Source organism: Ostrinia nubilalis, chromosome 15 (assembly GCF_963855985.1).
Source record: "Ostrinia nubilalis chromosome 15, ilOstNubi1.1, whole genome shotgun sequence".
NCBI lineage: Eukaryota > Metazoa > Arthropoda > Insecta > Lepidoptera > Crambidae > Ostrinia > Ostrinia nubilalis.
Genome location: NC_087102.1, coordinates 5,166,102 through 5,190,299, shown reverse-complemented (window position 1 = coordinate 5,190,299; position 24,198 = coordinate 5,166,102). Strand labels below are relative to the sequence as shown.

General features: G+C 39.4%; 1 protein-coding gene across 1 annotated transcript in view; it reads right to left on the bottom strand.

The window, feature by feature from the left end:
• Positions 1-23,945, bottom strand: part of LOC135078629 (uncharacterized) — a 275,638-nt gene extending 251,693 nt beyond the window's left edge. Inside the window, exon 1 of the mRNA XM_063973157.1 lies at positions 23,881-23,945. Coding sequence (XP_063829227.1) covers positions 23,881-23,899 — 19 coding nt within the window. The 5' untranslated portion in view covers positions 23,900-23,945. The remainder of the gene's footprint in view (positions 1-23,880) is intronic.
• Positions 23,946-24,198: the final 253 nt, after the last annotated feature.

The following is a 24,198-nucleotide window of genomic DNA, read 5'->3' as shown; positions in this document are numbered from 1 at the left end:
AAGAAGGTTAGCGGTTTATGCTAAAACTAGCAGAAGTGCAATGGTAAATCTGCGGATTATGCAAAGAGGACTTTAAAATGAACCAGACATATACCTACCTACATTTAAATAGTAGCGCAAAATTAAATTTTATTTTATAATTTATAAAAATATGAATGGACATAATTATCATATATTTTATTTTGAATAATGAAGAGCATATTTAAATTTTAAACATACTTCTGACACAAATATGGAATATTTGACCGTCTTCCAGAATGAATTTATCACATTTTTCACAGAAACAAAGGAAGCCTTAGTAAATTAAACTACGCTAGTAAATTAAACATGTTACCCATAATCTTCACTTCAAGACTTTTTATTGAAAATGTGTGCTCTATTTTAGATTCCTTAATATCACCAACCCTGACTTTTTTTTAAAATTGGTACAGACGCAACTCCAAAAGAAACACAAAAAACGTATCATGACAATTCAGGTCATCGCAAGTCTAATTAAGCACGTCAAAAAAGCTAAAGTATACTTCACATTGTACTCGACTGCTGAATGACGCTGTACCCTCTATGTAACGCTCATTTTCCGCGGCTGCCACTTAATGGGCAGACTCCACAATAAATTGTCTATCACGCCGCGCGAAAGTGAAATATAAAAAAATATTTCGCATATTTCCCACTGTCAGAGCGGGGAGTGCTCATTTGCAAGTGCTGAAATGGTTAAATGGATACCTATTATTTTAACATGTTACGCATCATGTAGGACGTATGTATTATCTTCATATTTTCAATAATATTATAGGTAAATCTTATTTTAATCAGGTACTTAGGTAGTAAGTAGTCTGGCAAAAATTTCACTCGTTTACATTTTACTTGGGAGGCCTTTGTCCAGCAATGGACGTCATTTGGCTGAAAATTTCCCTTTAAAGTATTTTGAGTATTTCTATTTCAAGTAAGTAGGTACGTAATTGTTTGCCAGTCTTTTTAAAGGTCATCTGGGACATTTTCCTCCTCCGCGCAAAAGGCCATTCAACCTCCTTAAATTCTTTATTTCACAAATTAAATAAAAACATTTTCCTTATTATTACACCATCTACCCAACCCTAAACCCATTACACAAATTCTATAATAGAGACATATAATAATACTGTGTACAAAATATATCATCATCATCATCATTTCAGCCAAAGGACGTCCACTGCTGAACATAGGCCACCCCAATGATTTCCATGCTGATCGGTTGACACTCACGTATGTTTCACAATCAGCTACTCAAGCGCAATACGTCTTAAAATCCCATTACTCCACGTGACTGACATTTCATCAGTCCCTGAGGGCCCCATTTGGGCTTGATTTGATAAAGCATCGGATCGCTTCGTTTATTTCCCGTCTATTGGAAAAGCAGGGATCACCGAAAACTGCCGTCACTTAAGAGATGACAAAAAGTATTAGGGGCCGACCTAGTGGTGCCGAAATGTCGATGGTGTTATAGTTTTATCGAGTCGATGGTTTGCTGATAAGATAGAGTCTGTTTTTTGGTGATGGGATCGTTTAACCCAGTGGTGCCGAAATATCGATAGTGTTAATAATTTTATCGAGTCGACGGATTACTGAAACGAATATTTTAATCCTGGGTTGGATGGGAATTCTCTTGATTCTGGATTGGATTTCTAGATCAATGATCAAATGGAAAAAATAGGACTCCTTGCATCTAGGGCACTTCTTCGAAATGGCATTCTTCGGCTGATTCATATGGACAAATTTCAAATTCAATTTTAGGTTTGTAACATAGACTCATATGAAAATAGGTACACCCAATAACATATATTTGGATAAGGGACTCGTTTTTGTAATGTATTTTTCAAGATATCGACGTTCAAATATTTTGTGCCCATATGAATCAGAATTTGTTACATATTAATCAAAAATAGAAACAAAATTTATGATATTTATGTACAATTGGCTCTAAATTAAGAAAATAATCATATTATAACAAAAACAATGATCTGTTGTTATGAACAAATGCAACGATTCCACAATAATTCGCGACAAAACATTTTTTTTAAACTTTAGTATACATCCATAATATTTTGTCATCATCATAATCATTTCAACTGAACATAAGCCTCTCCCAATGATTTCCATAATGACCGGTTGGTAGCGGCCTGCATCCTGCGCCTTCCTGTGGGAGGACGTTCTACACTGAGCTTTCCGGCACGTAGCTTCCACTCCAGAAACGTGATGGGATAGCATCATTTCTGTATACTATGTGTCCTGCCCATTATCACTTCAGCTTGCTAAAACATCGGACTATGCCACCATGCGACTTTAGATCGTTTACGGGACTCCTCATTACAGATTCGATTGCATAAAAAAACAAGCATAGTCCACTCCAGTGTACACTATGCAACTTTGTGGTTCGTAAGCCTACAGTGAGAGGCCGCTTTTCAGTACAATTTGTCATCACTGATACACTGGATGTAGACTTTCATCTTATGGCACTAAGGTATTTTAGATGACTCTACCGAGCTGTATCACTTATCCAAGCTATTGTTGTTAAGACGTCCACCTACAAGGTGAAGAAGGTGAGATGAGCTTATAGAGGTTGTAGCAATGGCAATCAGTTAATCTCGAAATCATTGGAGGCCTATGCTCAGCAGTATTATTATGTGCTATGGACGCCATAAGTGTAGCTGAAATAATAATAAAAATAAATAAATCGTTGGGCAATTTCATACAGCGCCATTTAGCTACAAAATAAGCAACAAATATGCTTGTGTTATGGTTGCTAGCTTAACGGATATACTACTTATTTACTGTTTAAACACAAATTATTCTTAACATAAAAATGATAATGTTTTTTTATTCATAACAAGACCGCAATCGCACCTGGTCTTAAGTGAGATGCAGTCTGGGATGTCATTCTTAGTTAAAAAACCCTTTTTTGGTGCTTGAAAGACCAAAAACTAATTTATTTTATGATTCATATAGGGCCCTGACCATATGAATCACGCACAGATAAATCAGTTTTTTGCCTAAAATCGAGCAAAACTTGTCATACATACAGACTACAGTGTTGTCACTTTTCTACATGATCATATAACCCAAAAGCATCACAAGAAAGACAGATTAGATTTTTAATGCAATAATGTAATTTTATAAAGTAGGCATTGTAATCAGCATGCCACCTGAACCAAGCACAGATGAATCAAGTATTTGCCTTCGTCACACCGGGTTCTAAGCCAACCAGCTCCACGTCTGCCTTCTAGCTCATCCGTTGCAAGATGGGCTTGCCTCCACGCCAGAAACCAGACTCTCATGATTAAAACCTGACCAGTTATGATCAAGAACAGCTCACGCCATATGAATCAGTATTTTATGCCGGACACTGCTTATTTATTTTTTTACGAACAAACTAACTTAATTAAAATTATGACACATTTTTTTTGTAGAAGGACAACTCATTAGCTTTCGAAATAATTTTAATTTATATTGATATATCAAAAGGAAAATGCTACATCAACCATTTTGTTCCGGAAAATGGCTAACGGACACACCATATGAATCAGAGAATCACACTTCAAATATTTTTATTTTGTATAAAGACAGCAATTATGTCAAAAATGTAATTTGCGCCAGATAGGGCTATAGCTAAGCTATACGAAAAAATATATTGCATGCCATTTTGTTAGTTGGTTACAGAACTATACCCAAAGACATCGAAAATTTTGCCTCCGAAGAAATACCCATCTAGAGCTTGGTACGGACATTTCAAGCTTGAATCTACTCGTTAAGAAATACGTAAGAGTCCGAGTTTTTGAGGGTACAGACGAGAGCAGATCAAGGTAAACACAGAGGCTTCTTACGTAGATGTAATAGGGTAATTTCGCAATAAAAAATGCAAAGTCTAATGTGTTTACGGCTGTACGCCGTCAATCCAATAATGCGATGTCAAATATCTATGGTGGCTCACTCTTAAACTGATGAAGACAATACAATCTGTAGCAATTGTGCACATGGTATTGTCTCCGTAAAAACCGGTAATAATAGTATTAGAACGTTTCCAGTTATCGATATACTTGGTGAGATACCAATCGATACTAATATATTTATCGATATTCGAATATCGAGCGATAACACTGCGTTAACCCCTTTTTCCGTTTCCTTGTCTGGAAGATAAACGAGTTCATTATAGTTAGGAGGTTTCTTTTCGCAAGTATATGATACTTCCTTCTTTTTGGCTGGAGTTGTATTTCTGGGGCTTTCCTCAATTATTATGCTATATTACCATAATTAATACTGAGTGTAATTGTTACGAGACTGTCAGTTTTTATGAACAGTAAGAGACAATATGATTATGCTTCTCCTCTTTTAAATGTCTTTTACTATGCAAGTATCTATTTTGAAAAATCGGTACAGATGAAATTTCATAGCAAGTTTTTCTTCAAAAAAATTGTATAGTACAAGTTATAACCAAAACCAGATAGATACGCTATCTAATTCCCTAAGTCAATACACAGCAGAATCGCCCGACTAATATTTGCAACACGATCGATGTTTGCATAATCAACAACAATAATTAAAACAAACTCGCCTCTAAGCCCGCTGTGGTCTCTGTACAGCCACAAAATAGATAGGAGCAGAAGACGATCTACAGACAAAGTGTGTTCATGCAACGCACAAATAGACCACGTTCACGGACACGATATCGCCAATAATCGCGAACCAGTCTAAACCAGTACCTCTAGCATGAACAAGTTTCGTCTACGAATAGTTTGCGTATTCGACAAAATTCGATACTCAACCTTATAATTAAACGATAAAATGACAATTTTCATTCTAAAAATAAGTTTCGTGCAACCATTTCTCATACTAAGTTCACTTTACGACACGTTCACAAGGGCGCTGTTGTAGTTTTCGTATTAAATCTTTTGATGGCGATTCGAATACGCAAACGATTCGAATTCGAAAGTTTTTCATGCTAGCCGTACAGGGCCCAGATTGCGCTAAATTTGTAAGTCTCCAACTCATTTGCATTTAATTTTCATCTCAAGTCCACACTCCAGATACTGTCCATTATCATTCCAGCAGAAGTGCAATTTGGTATCGCGGTAAAGTTCACGCGCAAACAAAGACGAAACAACGGATTCATGCACTTTCCATAAAACATACATTTTTTAAACTAAAATTACTAAAACACAGCAAGTGAATCGTTTAACTGTTGCGCCCCGTCTACGTTACAACTTCGTTTGAACTAGCTGTCAAAACGACATGACACCGCGATACAAATTGTCAAAACAGCTGTTGATCGTTCGTCGTCCAGTCGCGTTGCAGTTGAAAATGTTTAGAACAATCGTGGCCCAGTGCGAGCGCGAATGCCGCTCACTTGAGACACACGTCTGTATAAAAAGTACATACAGGCGTTTCTCTTCTGTTACTAGCTGTGTTGGGGTATAGCTTTCATCAAAATTGTAGCGTTCAAATACGCGATCCCCTGAGGAGCAGAGCCTTATAAATACCCCCGGCAGACGTTCGTCGTGAATCTAGGTTCGTTCTAGATCGATAGCCTAAAATAACAATCGAGAAGCTTGTGTTTAGCACAAGGGAAATCTATACTATCTTTACTAATATTATAAATGCGAGAGTAACTTTGTCTGTCTGTATGTCTTACCTTCACGCCTAAGCCACCGATTTTGATGTTTGGCATAGAGATAGTTTGAGTCCCGGGAAAGGACATAATCGATGGCTCCTACGTATACTGGCGTAAGTGAAAAAAGTAAATTTTACAGGAGAGCCATTTTAGTGGCCAGAACCATATTTTTGGGTCATATCTTCTGACCTACTAAAACGAATTTAATGAAATTTCACATTTAGCCTTAACATGTAATGCTTTTGCTACTGCTGTTATCAATTTTTATATTTTTCTTATATATTTTGAGATTTTACGCATTGCCCTTTTACGTCGGCATATTTCTATAATTTCATGTATATTGTTCAACGTAAAGAGACTTAAATGACAACGTAAATATAATATTTTAAGCGATTACTCTCTTTATTTATGCATGTAATTATTTTAATTGTTATCATGTGCTATATCAATAATAAATCAGTTAGAAAAAGTCGTTTAATGTACCGTTTTACGTTTTAACGCAAATACGCCCATATACTGTGCTCGAGATTTAGTTAGGTCTTTTAACATAATGTGTCATATTTTAAAAAAATATAAATAACTTGAAAAAATCGAATTGCCTAAGGCGGGAATTGAACCCACGATGCCTTAGGCAGTTCGATTTTTTCAAGTTATTTATAATTTTCAAATTAGTTTGAGATGCGACTTTTAACGCTAAAAATTAAATAACTATATAATGTGTCATAATTTATAAATAAAACAATTTGCTAAATATTTTCATGGCTTTATTTAAGATTTGGATTATAAAAAATATATGTTTATGTAAGCAACTACTCGTATAGATTGACGAATCGTATGATTGGGCTTTATACGTGGCGTAGTTTTGCACATACGCCTATTTGCCTAAAATTGTATTTTGTATCTAATGGAAAAAAAAAATTTTTTTCTTACTGATGTTATAGATTAGAGCAAAGTGAAATCATTGCTTAAATAATTGGAAAAAGGCGTAAGCGGCAGTTTCGCCCTTATACGTAGGAGCCATCGAAGATAGTTAATAATTTTTATCCCGGTTATTGATACAGGGACAAAGTTTTTCTGTGACAGACAAAATTCCACGCGGGCGAAGCCGCGGGCAGAAAGTTAGTCTTTTACAAAACTTTGACCAAATTATCAAAAGAAACGCGAAGGTGGTGATAGAATACATTTTGGCGAGTTTATGAGTTTAACAATAATAATAACAGTCAAGTCAAAATTAAAAAACTCTTAACATTCTGTGAAAGAGTTAGAAAAACTAATTTATTTTCACAAATTTATAGACGTAGATCCACGCCATTTTACAAGACTCAATTAGAACCAAACTAGATTAGATTTCAACCAAGCTAAAGGTCACACAGTTTTCGGCGAACGGTTACCAAGCAAACGAAACTAAGTAATCTTTGCCCCTGCAGAAATTACCCGGATTACCCGGTAAAGGGAAGAAAAGATTTATAAATTAGAGGGTAAACCGAGCACACTTAATTTCATGACACAATAAATACGTGAAAAGGTCTTAGATAGTGTTGTAATAATATCGATGGTAGAGATATCGAATGGTGACCCCAGACAGTGAAACTATAAATTGTTGTATAAAAGTTCAGTGACAGGCAAAATTTTACGCGGGTGAAGCTGCGGACAAAAGATACTCTACGATAATTGTCATTATTATTTTATAAGTTAAAAATAATAATGGAATCGACAACGCACCCAGTAGAGTCTAAATTCTTTTTTTTATATTAACAAATATTTTTACAATACGTACATAATTTGTATGTAATTAATCTACGTTTTGAATAAGATCATTGTATTTTGTGATTTAAGTATCACATATTCGACAAAATGGTACAAAGACTTTAACAGTAATATCGATACCATCGCTTCTCTCGATTTATGGCTTTCCCTATTGATTAACTAAAGGATAAACAACAGGATTCTTGCAAAAAGTTAGGGTTCCAGGTCGAATCCCATGACCGCGTTCCAAAAGTTTATTACAAAGTCGCATCACGTTAGCGTTTCACCTGTATGTAACAAATATGTTTGTATGGGAAAAGTTGTTTCAGCGAAATACCTTCCGTTCATGTCCAGAAAGGGCCTGGAACGTTGGCTTTTTGAACAAAGCAGCTTTAAGCTCTTGTATCGTTTGCTCTTGTTTTCGTTAGATTAGTTGAGATTAAAGTCATAGCAAGTTAAGAACTTTACCGACCCCAACATGTACTACCATGTAGAACTTATGTTGTATTTAACTTAGGTACCCAATATAAAATTTTTAAATAAACAACTTGAAAAAATGAAACTGCCTAAGGCGGGAATCGATCCAACGATCAAATAAAATATCAAAAATTCTACCAGAACAGCTGTGAAAAAACAACTTTAAAAAATTGTTAAACTTCAGTTATAAGTATTATGTGCTACTTACGAGTTATATTATTTTATTTTTAATTCATAAAAGTACATATAAATAAATAGGTTACAAATCATGGCTAAACGAAGAACACATTGAAAAAATATTAATTGATTAATCTGCACTCCGAATGTATCTGAACACTATACATACCTTTATGCTCTGATAAAAATACTTTACCGTTTTAAAAGAACAATACTTACTGAAACCTCAAAACGAAACCCTTTTAAGGGCGATACAAAGCAATTATTCCCACAAGAACATTTTGAATATACCACAGATGTTATCAAGCCTTACGTCCAGTGACCCAGTATCCAAATCCGGAGGTTACGTAATTCAACTACCCTCAGCTCGGGCTACTTTCTTGAAATGTGAGCATACAAAGTGGAGTACCTCTCTGCATTACTGGATGAGGGAAATTTATCTTTTCCGCGCATTAAATAAGACATAAAGCTGAGCTGGCTGGAGTGGGAGAAAAGTTCGGGAAAACTTTCCTAGCCGGAAAATTGGGAGCTAGTAATGATATAAGTTATATTAAGTAACGCAGGGAAATGCTGTTCTTTTTTAATTTACTCGTCTTATTTCATGTCTCTGTAAACGTAGTGTTCACGTTCCCTGCTCGATGGACTGACGATCAACCAAAGATGGCTGTAGTGGCTGGAAAAAGCGAAAGATCTTTGACACTTCTTGGGGAAAGTTAAAAACAAAAATTGATGTTTGATGTCTCAGCAAACGTAATGTTACCCCCCCTGCTAAATGGACTGATTCCCTGCAAAATAAGACTGTAGCTGCCAAACAAAAACCGTGAAATCTTTGACGCTTCTTGGGGAAAGTTTAAAAAACATGAATTGATGTTAAAAAATTATATAGCTTCTAATGAATGTAAGGAAATAACAGACTTGTCAATTGAATATATAATAGAAATAAGCGCAGTAAATGTTCCCACGCTTAATATTATGTTAATTGTAATATATTGGCCGAATAGTAGTAGAGAAGTAATGATTTTTAATATGCAGCTTGAGAAACTTTTGAATATTATAAGGTCTAAGTACTCGAATAAAAATATAATTATTGGCGGAGACCTTAATGTGGATTTTTTAAACGATAATAAACAGTCTAGGGACATAATGAATCTCTTTAAAAGTCATAATTTTACACTAAACGTAAAAGAACCAACAAGAATTACCGACAAAAGCTCTACGTGTTTGGATATATTATTTACTAATTTTGACTGTTCAAATTTTAAAAATAATGTTTGTGAGTTTGGTCTTTCTGATCATAAAGCAATAAGCATTACTCTAAAAAATCAGTGTCAAACAAATTCTAGTAATTTTTATTATGTATCAAAAAGAATTTTTAGTGCAAAAAATATGGAACTTTTTCGATTAGAGTTGAAAACAGTCAACTGGGAGCATATTTTAAAGTTAGACAAAAGTATAAATGAAAACTATGAAGCATTTCATCAAAAACTTATATCTATTCTAAACCAATGTATACCAATTAAAAAAGTAAAAATTCAGATAAAAAACAAACAGTGGTTAACAAAAGGCATCAAAACTTCATGTAAAAATAAACGTCTATTAAAAATATTATCAATTAAAGCAAATAATCCTACTCTTAACCTTTATTGTAAAAAATATGATAATTTATTAAAGAAAGTAGTCCAAATATCAAAAAGAAACCATTACATAAAAACCATGAGAAAAGCAAATAATATTTCCAAAACTATGTGGCAAGTAATAAAGGAAAAAACAAATAGACAAGTAAATAAAAATATTAAAAATATAAAATTAGAAAAGAACAATAGTAAAAATACTACAGACGAACCCAATGAGGTCGCAAACATTTTAAATAAATATTTTGCATCAATTGGTTCCAATCCAACAATAGACAAAGAGCCAATTGGTAGGCCCGTAATCGCAACAAATGACAGTACTATGTATTTAAACCCAGTAAGCCCACTCCAAGTAGAAAATCTTATTAAATACTTAAAAAATAAATCTAGCTTTGGATTTGATGAGTTTCCTCCTAAATTAATAAAATATTTTTAGGAACCAGAAGCGGGTAGCATTAAAAAAAAACAACAAATAACAAACTAAAATAACATTTACTCAAAATAATGATTTTACAAAGAAATTGGAATCAAATCAAACAGCCACTAATTTACACAAAAATAATCACCACCAAAAATAATGAAAAGATACGACTTACTGCAAATCGGGCCGATCACCAATCCAACAACCTCACCGCTCGGAGTCGCTCGGGCAAATGAGTGTCCCATGCGCCGAGTGCCTCTTTTATAGGCGTTGGCGGTGATACCACTCGATTTGAAATAAATCGGAACGGACTATCCTAATACGGCCTCTCCTGAACGTGCGCCGTCCCCGGCCGCATCTTCAAGAAGAGTTCCTCGAGGAGCTGGTGAAAGTCGGTGACACAGCCTCAGCCGGGTCATCGTCATCACTCAGCGCGAGATCCGCCCGAAGTATGTCCTCAGGCGTGTCTTGCGTGGAGTCTCCTGAAGAGCCGGTGAAAGTTGGTGACACGGCTGCAGCCGGGTCATCGTCATCACTCAGCGCGAGATCCGCCCGAAGTATCTCCTCAGGCGTATCTTGTGTACCCTCGGAGTCAGCATGGGATGCCGAAGGGCCAGCCTCAACATCGTCATCATCACCCTCATAGCCTGTAGATGTAAAATAAATTATGACTTACAAAGCAGTCTCACAACATGTGCCTATTCATTCATTCCTCACACATACAAGGCCCTCTTTCAGTAATACACACAAGCTTAGCTATTTCGTCAACTGCACTAACGCTTCATACTTCCAAAGAATTCCATACACACGTGTCACTCATTCTCATACTCCTATCTGTACGTACAGACCCCATAATAACCACAAAGACTGCAAGGCAGTCTACGTACTGAAAAGTACGTCTGCAAGGCCGAAGCCCCTACGCACTGAAAAGTACGTCTGCAAGGCCGAAGCCCCTACGCACTAAAAAGTACGTCTGCAAGGCCGAAGCCCCTACGCACTGAAAAGTACGTCTGCAAGGCCGAAGCCCCTACGCACTAAAAAGTACGTCTGCAAGGCCGAAGCCCCTACGCACTGAAAAGTACGTCTGCAAGGCCGAAGCCCCTACGCACTAAAAAGTACGTCTGCAAGGCCGAAGCCCCTACGCACTAAAAAGTACGTCTGCAAGGCCGAAGCCCCAACGCACTAAAAAGTACGTCTGCAAGGCAGCATCTCTGATGCATGCCCCATGGCACTGGCTGATGAACCCTCTCAGCCCGGTGCGCAAAGCGTGATCATTCGCCTCACACACGCTCACACTCGGCCATACAAAGCAAGCTGAAACATAGGAGTGTTAGACAGTCTCACAACTTACTTTCGAAAAAGGCAGCGCAACTCTCAGGGCACCACTCTCCTTTCCAAGGCACCATATATTGGGCCGCTGCTTGGGTGGTCTTGCCACGCGCGCCGCTTAAAAGCTTTAACTCGTATCGCCCGCTTGGTAAGACCTTGACCACGCGGTAAGGGCCTCGCATGCCCGAGTCAAGCTTTCCAACTGATTGGGAGTATTTAATTACAAAGACCTGATCGTCCAGTCTGAATACTCTTGGAGGGTTCCGATGACGATTAACACGAGAGTCCTGCTGATCTTTGTTTTTCTTAAGCAGGTCCTTGGCTCGGCTCCTACTGATCTCCCTCATTGCCTGAAGATTGGGGCTGTTGTTTTCAACAGCAACATCACGGATCAGCGCACGAATGACAGGAGTGGTAGTATCAGTTCCGATTAACAAAAACAATGCTGAAACTTGAGTGGTTTTCTGTTTAGTTATGTTAAGAACTAACTGAATTTTTCGCAAAGCCTCGGACCAAGCTGAGTCTTTGTTATAACTTTCAACACGAATCAGGTTGAGGACGGTCCGTACATACCGCTCAGCTTGACCATTTGCATGGTGCATCTCTGGCGTTATGTAGTGGATGTCACATCCTAATTCGGATATCCAGTTAGTAAAGCTAGACGCTTCAAACATACGCCCTCGGTCACAAACTAACAATTTTGGTGTACCAAACAATGAGATTGCATAATTTAGGACGCGTTTCAGTTCATTTGTATCTTGTCGATACATTGGGAAAAGCATACAAAACTTTGTGAATGCGTCAACTAGTATTAGGACAAACTTGTAGCCATTCGATTCCGGCAACGGCCCTAGCGCATCAACATGAACAGTATTGAAGGGGACATCTGACTTTTCCCAGGAAGTAATGGGTTGATGAGGAGCTCGTGGGACTCGTTTTTTTGAAATGCAGATAAGGCAATGTGAGGTGTACTTTTGAACAAAGGGCCTAAGGCCCGGAAACCAAAAGTGTTTCAGTATGAGATCCAAAGTCTTGTCCGCTCCAATATGTTCATGTTCATCATGAAAAATGCGTAACAAGCTCAGGCGATGTCCTTTAGGGACGAAACATAATAAGCGTGACTCTTCACCTACGGGTGAATAACGGTAGTACAAGAGATCGTTTTGACACACATATCGGCGTGAATCAAGGAGCCCATCTCTAAGCTTTTGAATTAAATCCTGGGTCTCATTGTCGGCGTTTTGGGCCATTTGTGCCCAATTCAAAGGTCGATCAATATGATTGACTTGCATCGCTGGAAGATTTCTGCTCAAATAATCTGCATGGCCCATCATGGAGCCTTTTCTATATTCGATGGTGAAGTTAAAATCTTGCAGATAAATCCACCAGCGAGCAACCCGCGGAAGCAGATCCTTCTTACGTTCGGTGGCTTTCAGGGCATTGCAGTCGGTTACGATTTTGAATGTTACGCCGATCAGATAATGCCGAAAATGCTGCAATGCTCTGACAACCGCCAACGTCTCGAGCTCGTACGAGTGGTATCTGCTTTCTGCGCCTTGGGTAACTTTGCTGAAATAAGCTACCACGCGTTTGTTACCATCAGAGTGTACCTGCATTAGTACAGCCCCATATCCGGCACTACTCGCGTCGGTGTGCAGCTCGACCGGTAAGTTAGGATCAAAAATTGCAAGTATTGGCTCACTCGTCAACTGCGTTATAAGATATTGGCGGACTTCCTCCTGTTCAGGTCCCCAAGTGAATTTGACGTCTTTTTTCGTAAGGCGTGAGATACTTGCAGTTTTTGTCGCATAGTCTTTGATGTAGCGCCGAAAATACCCAGCCAGACCCAAAAATTGACGCACTTGTTTAACATTCGTCGGAGTAGGTGCATTTACAAGCGCTTCAATCTTTCGGGGGCTCGGCCTAACCTGACCATGGCTAATAACGCGACCTAGGTACTCTACTTCGCTGCTCAGAAAGGAACACTTTTGAAGGTTAATCGAAAATCCAGCATCGGTAAGAGTAGTTAACACTTCCCGCAACAAAGCTAAGCCGTCACTAACTGTCATGCTTGGAATAAGTACATCATCAATGTATACTAAGACGTGCCCTGATTCGATCAACTTTCGAAGCGTGTTGTTGATAATTCGTTGGTAAACTGTTGGTGAATTACATAGTCCGAATGGCATTTTGACGTACTCATAATGTGACTCCGGAGTAACAAACCCAGTCTTGTGTATTGAGTCTTCATCTATTGGTATCTGATGAAAACCTGACGCCATGTCCAGGCTGGTGAAGAATTTGGAGCATCCAAGGCGGTCAATGTGATCCTCGATCAATGGAAGTGGATATCTGTCTTTTATAGTAATGCGATTGAGTGCTCGAAAGTCCACACACATCCTGTCTGTGCCATCCTTCTTTTTTACCAGAATGATTGGGCTTGCATACTCGGAGTCAGATTCCCTGATTATGTTCTTATCCAATAAATCCTTCACAATATCGCGAACCTTAAGTTTCTCCTGATATGACAAACGGTAGGGGTGATAGGCTACTGGAACCTCACTCGTTAAGTTTATTTTCATTTTGCCTGTTTTTACCGTAGTAGTAGCCGTGCCAGTTATCAAAAACGAAGAGAAATCGTTTATTACGGTCATCAAAGAATCCAGTTCTTCGCCTTGAAGAGGCGTGTTGACCTTATTAGGCTCTTTGATATTAACAGAGTTAACGTTTAAGATCGTATTGGATGAATGCGTCAAGTATTGCTGATCTTTCGTCCTCACAAAAGTTACACCATCCCTATTTAGGACGTCGGTTCCGATAATGATTGGCGTATTCATGCAAGAGGCAGGTACTACCACAAAATCTATATCCAGAGCGATATTGCTGAACTCAACTGTGAGTGTGACATATTCGTGAGCAATAATCTCATTATCACTTATTCCCTTAAGAACGCAGTGAATTTGTTTCTTTGAACAAGAAAAGTGTTTAAGAACCGCCGAAGATATTAACGAAACGTTCAAAGCCCCGCTATCTATCAAAACGTCTACCGGTATACCCTGTATTACTGCTGTACACACGTCATTATTTTTAGTTGACTTAGAAAGTTCTTTGCATAAGTTGACTTTGCGTTGATTATTATTTTGGCCTTCAGATCGAGCTTTGGCGAAACAATCACTCTCCCTATGTCCTAGCTTCTTGCAGAAACTACACGTTATTTTTGGCTGAGTTTCAGGAATCTTACGCTTTTTAGGGCAGCTTGAGTTTATATGTCCAGTCTAGCCGCAGTTAAAACATTTATTTTCACTACGGTTGGTATTTCGTTTTCTAAAAACATTATGAGAAGGTCGATTGTCTTTGCTACAGCCAGGCTTGACATAAATAGCTAAAAACGAGACTAAGTTTTCTGTCGTGAGGTTGGCGTTCGCAGCCGCAGCCCTCACTTGCGCATCGTTAATACCGCGTATCACTATTTGAACCATAAGTTCCTCACTAATACCTTTAACTATGCGCAGGCGCAATAGTGATCGTCGTGCGTATTCAGCGTAAGTAGAAAACTTGTCAGAAGAAGTATTCATGACATCGAAAAGTGTTTGAGCGTAGTCTATTTTGGGAGGACAAAGCGACTTAAATTCTTTCACAAAATTAGACCAAGAGCGATCACTATTAGCCCATTCGTTTAGCCATAATTTGGCATCCCCTTTTAAACAATTAGCAACGCGCGACAGACACTCTGAATCTTCCCAGTGGTTAGCTAACCTAGCTCGCTCCACCTCATCGCACCACACCTCAAAATCATTAACGGCAGGATCAAAATTTGACACATAGTAATTTTGTGATTTTACTCGATTTATTGCAATAAGTGCGTCTGCCAGGGCTTGTGTGGCACTGGCTGACGAAGTGTCGTTATTATGTTGAGGTGTGCTGGCATGAGCAATTGGAAACTGGGTTTGAGACATGCTCGCGTTACTCTCCTCGATCGCATTCAATCGCGCAATTATCGAACCTAACGCCAGTTTCACCGAGTTATCGGGGGTACGCGATCGAGATCTAACATGACGGGACGCAGGACGACGCGACCGCGAGCGGTGTTTATGTCTATGGCCTCGGCGCGATTTGCTACGAGTGCGCCTGGCCTTACGACGCGACGTTTCACTGGAGTCCGATCTCTCACGCGAACGGGATGATCGTGGCATTATAACAAAAACAAATTAGTGGCTGTTCAAATTCCGCATAATTGACAAAGAAATCAAACGTACTTGTGGGCACAGGCCTATCCCACTTCTGATTTTAGGAACCAGAAGCGGGTAGCATTAAAAAAAAACAACAAATAACAAACTAAAATAACATTTACTCAAAATAATGATTTTACAAAGAAATTGGAATCAAATCAAACAGCCACTAATTTACACAAAAATAATCACCACCAAAAATAATGAAAAGATACGACTTACTGCAAATCGGGCCGATCACCAATCCAACAACCTCACCGCTCGGAGTCGCTCGGGCAAATGAGTGTCCCATGCGCCGAGTGCCTCTTTTATAGGCGTTGGCGGTGATACCACTCGATTTGAAATAAATCGGAACGGACTATCCTAATAATATTGTAAAGATGAACTAATTTTACCATTGACCGACTTAATAAACCAATCATTTCTAGAAGCAACTTTCCCAAATTTACTCAAAACTACGATAATAAAACCTATACCAAAAACAAAAATGCAGACTCAACCTAGCCAGTATCGTCCAGTGGCTTTATAATCCACGTTTTCAAAAATTTTAGAATCAGCAATGGCAAAACAACTGAACTCTTTTTGTGAAAAATTCGCAATTTTTCATAATAGTCAAAATGGTTTTAGAAAGAAAAGATCAACCACAACTGCGCTTTTTGCTTACATACAGGAGATTCTCAATATCCTGAATAATAAAAAATATGCAGTCTCGTTGTTGCTTGATCTTAGCAAAGCCTATGATATGGTTAACCATAGGATATTGCTCAAAAAACTATTTGGTATTGGAATACGGGGTAAAGCCCATGAGTGGTTGTCCACCTACCTGGAAAATAGGGAACAAGTAGTTACTATTGAGTATTTTGAAAGTAATAAAAAAACATTAAGTAGATATTATTCACAAAAAATAAAAACTAATTGCTCTATACCTCAAGGTAGCGTCTTGGGATGTATATTATTTTTGATATACATAAATGATTTGCCACAAATTACAACAGAGAAGTGTATTTTGTACGCTGACGATATTAATATTATTGTGCCAACTAGTAGCAGCGAGGAACTAGTACAAAAAATAGATATTAATTTACAAAACATTGAGAACTGGTTAAATGAACACAATCTTAAACTAAACATTTCAAAAACAAAACTCATCCAATATCATCCTCACCAGAAAAAACCTTTAATAATAAAATGTAAATTTAATGGCAAATGCGTAGAAGAAGTTGATTCATGCAACCTACTGGGCGTAGAGGTTGATACCTACTTAAATTGGAAACCACATGTAAATAAAATTTCGACTAAGCTATCCAGATTTATTTATGCGCTTTACGAATTAAAAAAATGCACAGATCTAAAAACAGCCACATCTGCATATTATGCCTATGCGCATGCTTGGCTTAGCTATGGAGTGATACTATGGGGGAATAGCACAGATGCCAAGGACCTTTTCATTCTACAAAAAAAAATGTGTTAGAATAATAGTAAACATAACTGAAACTGAAAGCTGTAGAAAGCACTTCACATCACTAAAAATATTAACACTAACATCAATTTATATCCTAGGTCTATGTAAATTTGTCAGAGAGAATAAAATTATTTACTCTCAAGCAAAAGAACAATATTCAGCACCCCGTAACTTAAGATACAAAGATAGATTAGCATTACCCGACACTAAGCTTCACCTGGTAAGATCAGGAGTCTACCACATGTCCATAGTAGTCTATAATAAACTGCCTACCTATTTAAAAAATATTGAAAAAGACTCATTATTCTTGGCCAAGCTAAAAGAGTTCCTTATATCAAAATGTCTTTATAGTATTCAGGAGTTCTATAATTTGAGTAGGATGCGATGATGAAAATTATGTATGAATAGGTATGGAGAAACATTATTGTATTTTAATTGTAATGTAAAATTATGTAAACTAATTAATTTTATAATTTATCAATATTAACAATTATTACTAACTATTGTAGAATATTTAGTAATGTACCTACGATACAAGATTTGCAACACCCTTACAGGGTCATAAGTTGAGACTAAGTTTAAGATCACCACCTATGTACACTTATGAAGCAATAAATAAATGATTATGATTATGATTATGATGTCTCAGAAAACGTAATGTTACCCCCCCTGCTAAATGGACTGATTCCCTGCAAAATAAGACTGCCAGTAGCTGCCAAACAAAAACCGTGAAATCTTTGACGCTTCTTGGGGTAGGTTTAAAGAAGAATGAATAATAGGCAGTTACCCATAGCCAAGTGAAAATAAGTACCAGGCCGAATCCAAACAATATCATCTAACAAGTTTGCGTCGATGCCAAAAACAACATTCCTGGGTCACCTCTGTCCGGATTAAGGTCAAACTGGAGATAAAATAATCTCATTCATGCTAGCCCTACGAAATAATCTAGTTACTAAAGCCACGTGGAGCTGACAAGGGCTAGGACGTGTCAACGAGTCTACTTTTTACACACAATCACTTAAGTGATTGGATGGGAAAACATTGTAACTAATAGATGAAATTCTGCTGAAGTATTTATTTTCAGTATTTTCCATATGGTTTGATTCAAAGATATGTGATTTGTGTCAGCAAAATATAATCTTTTTCTCATCTAAATATATAAAAGGAGAAACTGACTGACTGACTGACAGATCAACGTGTGGCGATCTATGTACGCCACAATGCAAACTCATTGGTCCGCCCGCGAAGCTCCGTGCCGCGCGCTCCTGGCCGGCAATAAAAAAGAAGATTTTAGGTCGTCACTTTGACACTTCACTGCGACTCGCTCTTTTAATTTTATTCGGATTGATAATTTTATTTCTTTTATGTTTTTCTAATATAGTCAATTGTAAATATATTTCTTTATTCAATGCCGCTTATAATTTGATATACATCTACCTTCGATAAATTAATGTGAGGAGACGTTCGATTCGTCTCCCACATATTGGTGACCCCGTATACAAGAAGACGCAAGAAAAACGTTTCAATCTGCTGACAACGTGGAAGACTTACCTGCTTACTTCTCGTCGTCACGATCTACTACGTTGCTATATAAGGCTGGGGCTTCCTGCAAGCGGTGAATATTTTTTATAATTTTTATTTTACTAAATGAATGACTCTACGGAAGAAGTTTTTAAAGTCGGAATTCGAATACCGCCCTTCTGGCCCGAAGAGCCTGCGTTATGGTTTGCGCAACTAGAAGCGCAGTTCGCCGTCTCGATCCTGTTCGTATGCAGATTGCAAAGAAAGAGTACGAGGACATGGTAGCTAGCGGTGTGGCTAGACGGTCTGAAAGCGCTTGGTCATCAGCTCTACATCTGGTGAAGAAGAAGGACGATGGTTGGAGACCGTGTGGAGACTACAGAGCGCTTAATTCAAGAACAATCCCGGACCGATATCCAATTCGCCACATTCACGATTTTTCATACCAGCTTGCGGGTTGTACTATCTTTTCTACGATCGACCTTGTCAAAGCGTACAATCAACTTCCTGTAAATCCTGACGATATTCCAAAAACCGCAATCACAACACCTTTCGGCCTGTACGAATTCCCGTTTATGACTTTTGGTTTGAGAAACGCTGCACAGACTTTTCAGCGATTTATGGATGAAGTCCTTCTAGGTCTAGATTTCTGCTATGGGTACCTTGATGACATTTTGGTGTTCTCCTCATCAGCAGAACTGCACAAAATCCACCTACGTCAGCTTTTTGAGCGTCTGAAGCGTTATGGAGTTTTGGTGAACACCAAAAAGTGTACTTTTGGACAGGACAAGGTTACATTCCTAGGCTACACTGTGTCTGCTGCTGGCACTAAACCGCTTGAAACCAAGGTGCAAGCAATTCAAGATTTCTCACCACCTAAGACTGTGAAGGAACTTCGACGCTTTCTAGGAATGTTGAATTTTTACCGTCGCTTCATTCCCAATGCAGCTCGTTTTCAAGCACCGTTGAATGCCTTACTCGCTGGTCCGAAGGTCAAAGGCACACACCCTGTCGAGTGGACACCCGAGCTGCAAGAGGCTTTCAATAACTGCAAGTCTTCACTCTCTCAAGCCGCACTCCTTGCTCATCCCAATCCTACAGCTGATCTCGCAATAGTGACCGACGCTTCAGAGTCAGCTATTGGAGCAGTTCTACAGCAACGTGCTGGAAAAGGTTGGCAGCCTCTGGCTTTCTACTCGCACAAGCTAAGTCCTTCGCAGACAAAGTATAGCCCTTACGACCGTGAGTTGCTAGCTGTGTACGAGGCAATCAAATACTTTCGGCACATGGTTGAGGCCCGAGCATTTTCAGTGTTCACCGACCACAAGCCGCTAACCTTTGCCTTTTCTCAAGCCAAAGATAAGTGCTCACCTAGGCAATTTCGACACTTGGATTTTATTGCGCAGTTCACTACTGATCTTCGATATATTCCTGGCCCTGAAAACGTCGTCGCTGATGCTCTCTCCCGGGTTGAAGAAATCACATTAACTTTGGATTACCAGAAACTTGCACAGTCTCAGGAGCATGACCCTGAACTGCAAGATCTGCTGCTTCACGGTTCTTCCCTCAAGCTTCAAAAGATACCAACCACGTACAGTGACATACCTGTTTACTGCGACACTTCTATGACTGTTCCACGTCCATTTATCACTCCTTACTTCCGAAGACAAGTTTTTGACATGCTGCACAATCTTCATCACCCCGGAAGTTCAGCTACGGTGCGACTGGTCTCTCAACGCTTTGTTTGGCCAGGGATTCGCAAAGATTGTAGAGAGTGGGCTAGGCAATGCATCAGCTGCCAAAAAAGTAAAGTATCACGTCATACTCATTCGCCACTTTCTTCATTTCCCACACCATCTTCACGATTCACTCACATTCATCTCGACATTATTGGGCCGTTAACTCCATCCTCTAATTTCAGATACTGCCTTACTGTCATCGACAGATTTACCCGATGGCCTGAGGCATACCCACTTCAGGACATCACTGCGGAGAGCTGCGCTGCCGCCCTCATGTCGGGTTGGATTGCCAGGTTTGGCTGTCCCGAGCGAATAACCACGGACCGCGGCCGTCAATTTGAGTGCCACCTCTTCGAGGCCCTTGCTGCCATGGTTGGTGCGCACCACTTCCGCACGACCGCCTACCACCCTGCGGCGAACGGCATCGTCGAGCGTCTACATCGACAACTCAAGGCGGCGATCATGTGCCATGCTCCTTCGCGGTGGCATGAAGCTCTTCCGTTGGTCTTGCTTGGCATGCGAAGCGCTTTTAAAGAGGATCTTCAATCATCCCCTGCTGAGTTGGTGTATGGCGAAACTCTTCGCCTCCCAGGTCAGTTCCTGAGCCCGAGGGATGATTACAAGACTGCCGATGTCACGCAGTACGCAACCCGGCTTCGCGCGTACATGGCCAAGCTCACCCCTCGGCCAACTTCATGGCATGCCACTTCATCTTTCTATATTCCACGAGATCTTCAGTCCAGTTCGCATGTTTTCGTCCGGCAAGATCGCCTCAGAACATCATTGGAGCCTCCATATGCTGGTCCATTCAGAGTGATCAAGAGACAACCAAAGTTTTATACTCTGGACATCAACACAAAGGAGGTGAACGTCTCTATAGACAGGCTTAAGCCAGCATATGCAACACAGGATTCAAGAGAGGCCGAGATTCCAGACGCCAATGAAGAAAATGTCAGGCAGACCTCCAGCGGCAGAATAGTGAGGTATCCAGACTTCTACCGACCGTAGTTACGGTCTGGCGGGGGAGTACTGTGGCGATCTATGTACGCCACAATGCAAACTCATTGGTCCGCCCGCGAAGCTCCGTGCCGCGCGCTCCTGGCCGGCAATAAAAAAGAAGATTTTAGGTCGTCACTTTGACACTTCACTGCGACTCGCTCTTTTAATTTTATTCGGATTGATAATTTTATTTCTTTTATGTTTTTGTAATATAGTCAATTGTAAATATATTTCTTTATTCAATGCCGCTTATAATTTGATATACATCTACCTTCGATAAATTAATGTGAGGAGACGTTCGATTCGTCTCCCACAAACGCACAGCCTAAACGGCTAAACGTAGGCACTTGAAATTTGGAAGGGACGTAGCTTAGGTACCGTAGAGGTGCACTAAGAAAGGAATTCCCGAAATTCCCACGGGAACGGGAATTAGCGGGAAAAACGGGATTCACGCGTACGAAGTCGCGGGCGGCCGCTAGTTTAGCTATAAAGTTTCTAATTTGAAATAGTGCCTTTAATTCTTTAAGTTACTCATCAACAAATTGACAACACATCACACAAAACTACATAAGATAGCACATCTTCAAACGTTTTCATTTTGTTTACTCAATTATAGTTATTAGATTTTGTGATCCCTCTTCGCTTCGTGATGATAAAAAATGGATTGTTATATGGATAGAAAAACAAGATGAACCATCCATAAATCGTCGTTAAGTCTCTTTTCCTTTGTTACGCCAACTAAGCTCCTCACTGCAATCAGCTGTTTCAATCTATACTAATATTATAAAGCTGAAGAGTTTGTTTGTTTGTTTACTTGAACGCGCTAATCTCAGAAACTACTGGTCCGATTTTAAAAATTCATTCACTGTTAGAAAGTCCATTTATCGAGGAAGGCTATAGGCTATATACCATCACGCTACGAGTAATAATTGCAGAGCAAAAATGAAAAATGTTGCGAAAACGGGTTTTCATGCGTACGAAGTCGCGGGCACAGCTAGTCTATCTATAAGAGGTATATTGAAAAAAAGGATTCCTTGTTTATTTTGGAGTTTTGTATCTTGACGATATACTACATATTCTTACGTTACTTCTTAGCTCCTGCTTCAGATAGTAGGCTTAAAGCTCATCCCTTCCTCAAAGTCAAAGCTCCGACTCATCCTTAAGTCAATAGGCTTAAAGTCCACAACATCACAGAAGCTTGTGTGGGTGTGTGCATGATAAATATAGAGCTGCTAAAACGTGCAGCTGGGTACAAGTGAAGTTTTTTTTTTAACAAGGCAGGTATTTGACCACAATCGCACCTGATGTTAAGTAGGATGCAGTCTAGGATGGTACATATCTAGTTGACTAAAGTATACCTTCAATGGTTTCAGAATGACCACGTGCAATGCTGAAAGCTTGAAGTAATTAATATTTGACAGAAATCTTCGTATCTAGTTTCCCTCCTTATTCCGTTATACAAATCAAATCATGGTCACTATCATCAGCTTATGGCAGTACAATAATGAACATGAGTCTCCCCCAAGGAACCTCAGAGAGCAAAACCTCCCCTGTTTTTCATCCAGCCATTCTTGAGGTCGTCGATCCATCGACCTAAGGATGTCCTACGTTTGCCGAGACGTGGTCTCCATTCGAGAACCCATTTCATTTACTCCACCTTTCATAGGTTCTTCGACAGACATAAAACAATAAGGGGTTAGCTCCCTTTGTTTTATTCTGTGTCATTATGCCGCTACCAATTGATCAACGTGGAAAGCATTAGGGGAGGCCTATGTTCAGCAGTGGACGTCCTATGGCTGAAATGATGATGATGATGTCATTATGGGAAGCTGTAGCAAAATAATCTTGATGATGACTTCCTCCAATTTCCCATGATGAATTCCAACTTGAACGGAACTGTACTAGAAAATAAAGCGTTAATGAAATAATAAAGACGCGTATAAACTAGGACCTTCACTTAGTCTGAATTAACTCTAAATTGCAGCTGCGACCGTTTTTATTGTACGTATTATACGAGTATAAAACCGACCCAGCTGCATAATATGAGGGTCTGTTTTATTTATTGCTGGAGTCTCCTATATCCAGTTTTATGGCTGTTAGATCTGTCAAAGCCAAGGCCAAAGCAATTTAGTGATAAACTGTAGTGATTCATGCTGAAAACCTGAATTAATAATGCAAAAGTACTCGTAGATTGGTGTTTGGTTTTCATTACCATGCCTGTGTAAGTAGGTGAGATGACATCCATTATACATGAATGTATCTATATTCAATGTTCTGAATTCATGAATAAACAATCATACTCCTGAAACAGCCTGTAACTAAAACGCTCGCCCAATTGGCTGGAAATGAAGCTGAATGTTAAACCATTAGGCAACATCTACCCTCAGTGTAGCCTCGTAAATCAAAACATTGGGTGCTTACGTCAAAATCCCCTGCCAAATGGCGTCCTTTGAACATCTGGAAAACAATCGCCGCACGCAAACATCGCATCATCGCTGAAAAGCTTACCTGCTCTCTCGAAAGGCATGATGAAGCGTGAAAACCGCCCCTCCCAGACGTCACAGCTCCCCTCCCCTCAGCATCGCACGCATCCGATGCACTCACACACACAACACTACCACTATACTAACAACCGTTTCGATGTATCGAGTTGCACTGACAGTTGTCAGACGTTTATCGTCATGACGTAAGTAGCGGATCGCTAAAAGCAGGACGGTTCGACCCGACGCAGCCTCCGCGGCGGTGGCGGGGTCTCTTCTGCCGTGGGCCGCGGCGCGCGCCGCCAGCGCCCCCCGTTGCCATGGCAACGGTCCCGGGCGATATCTG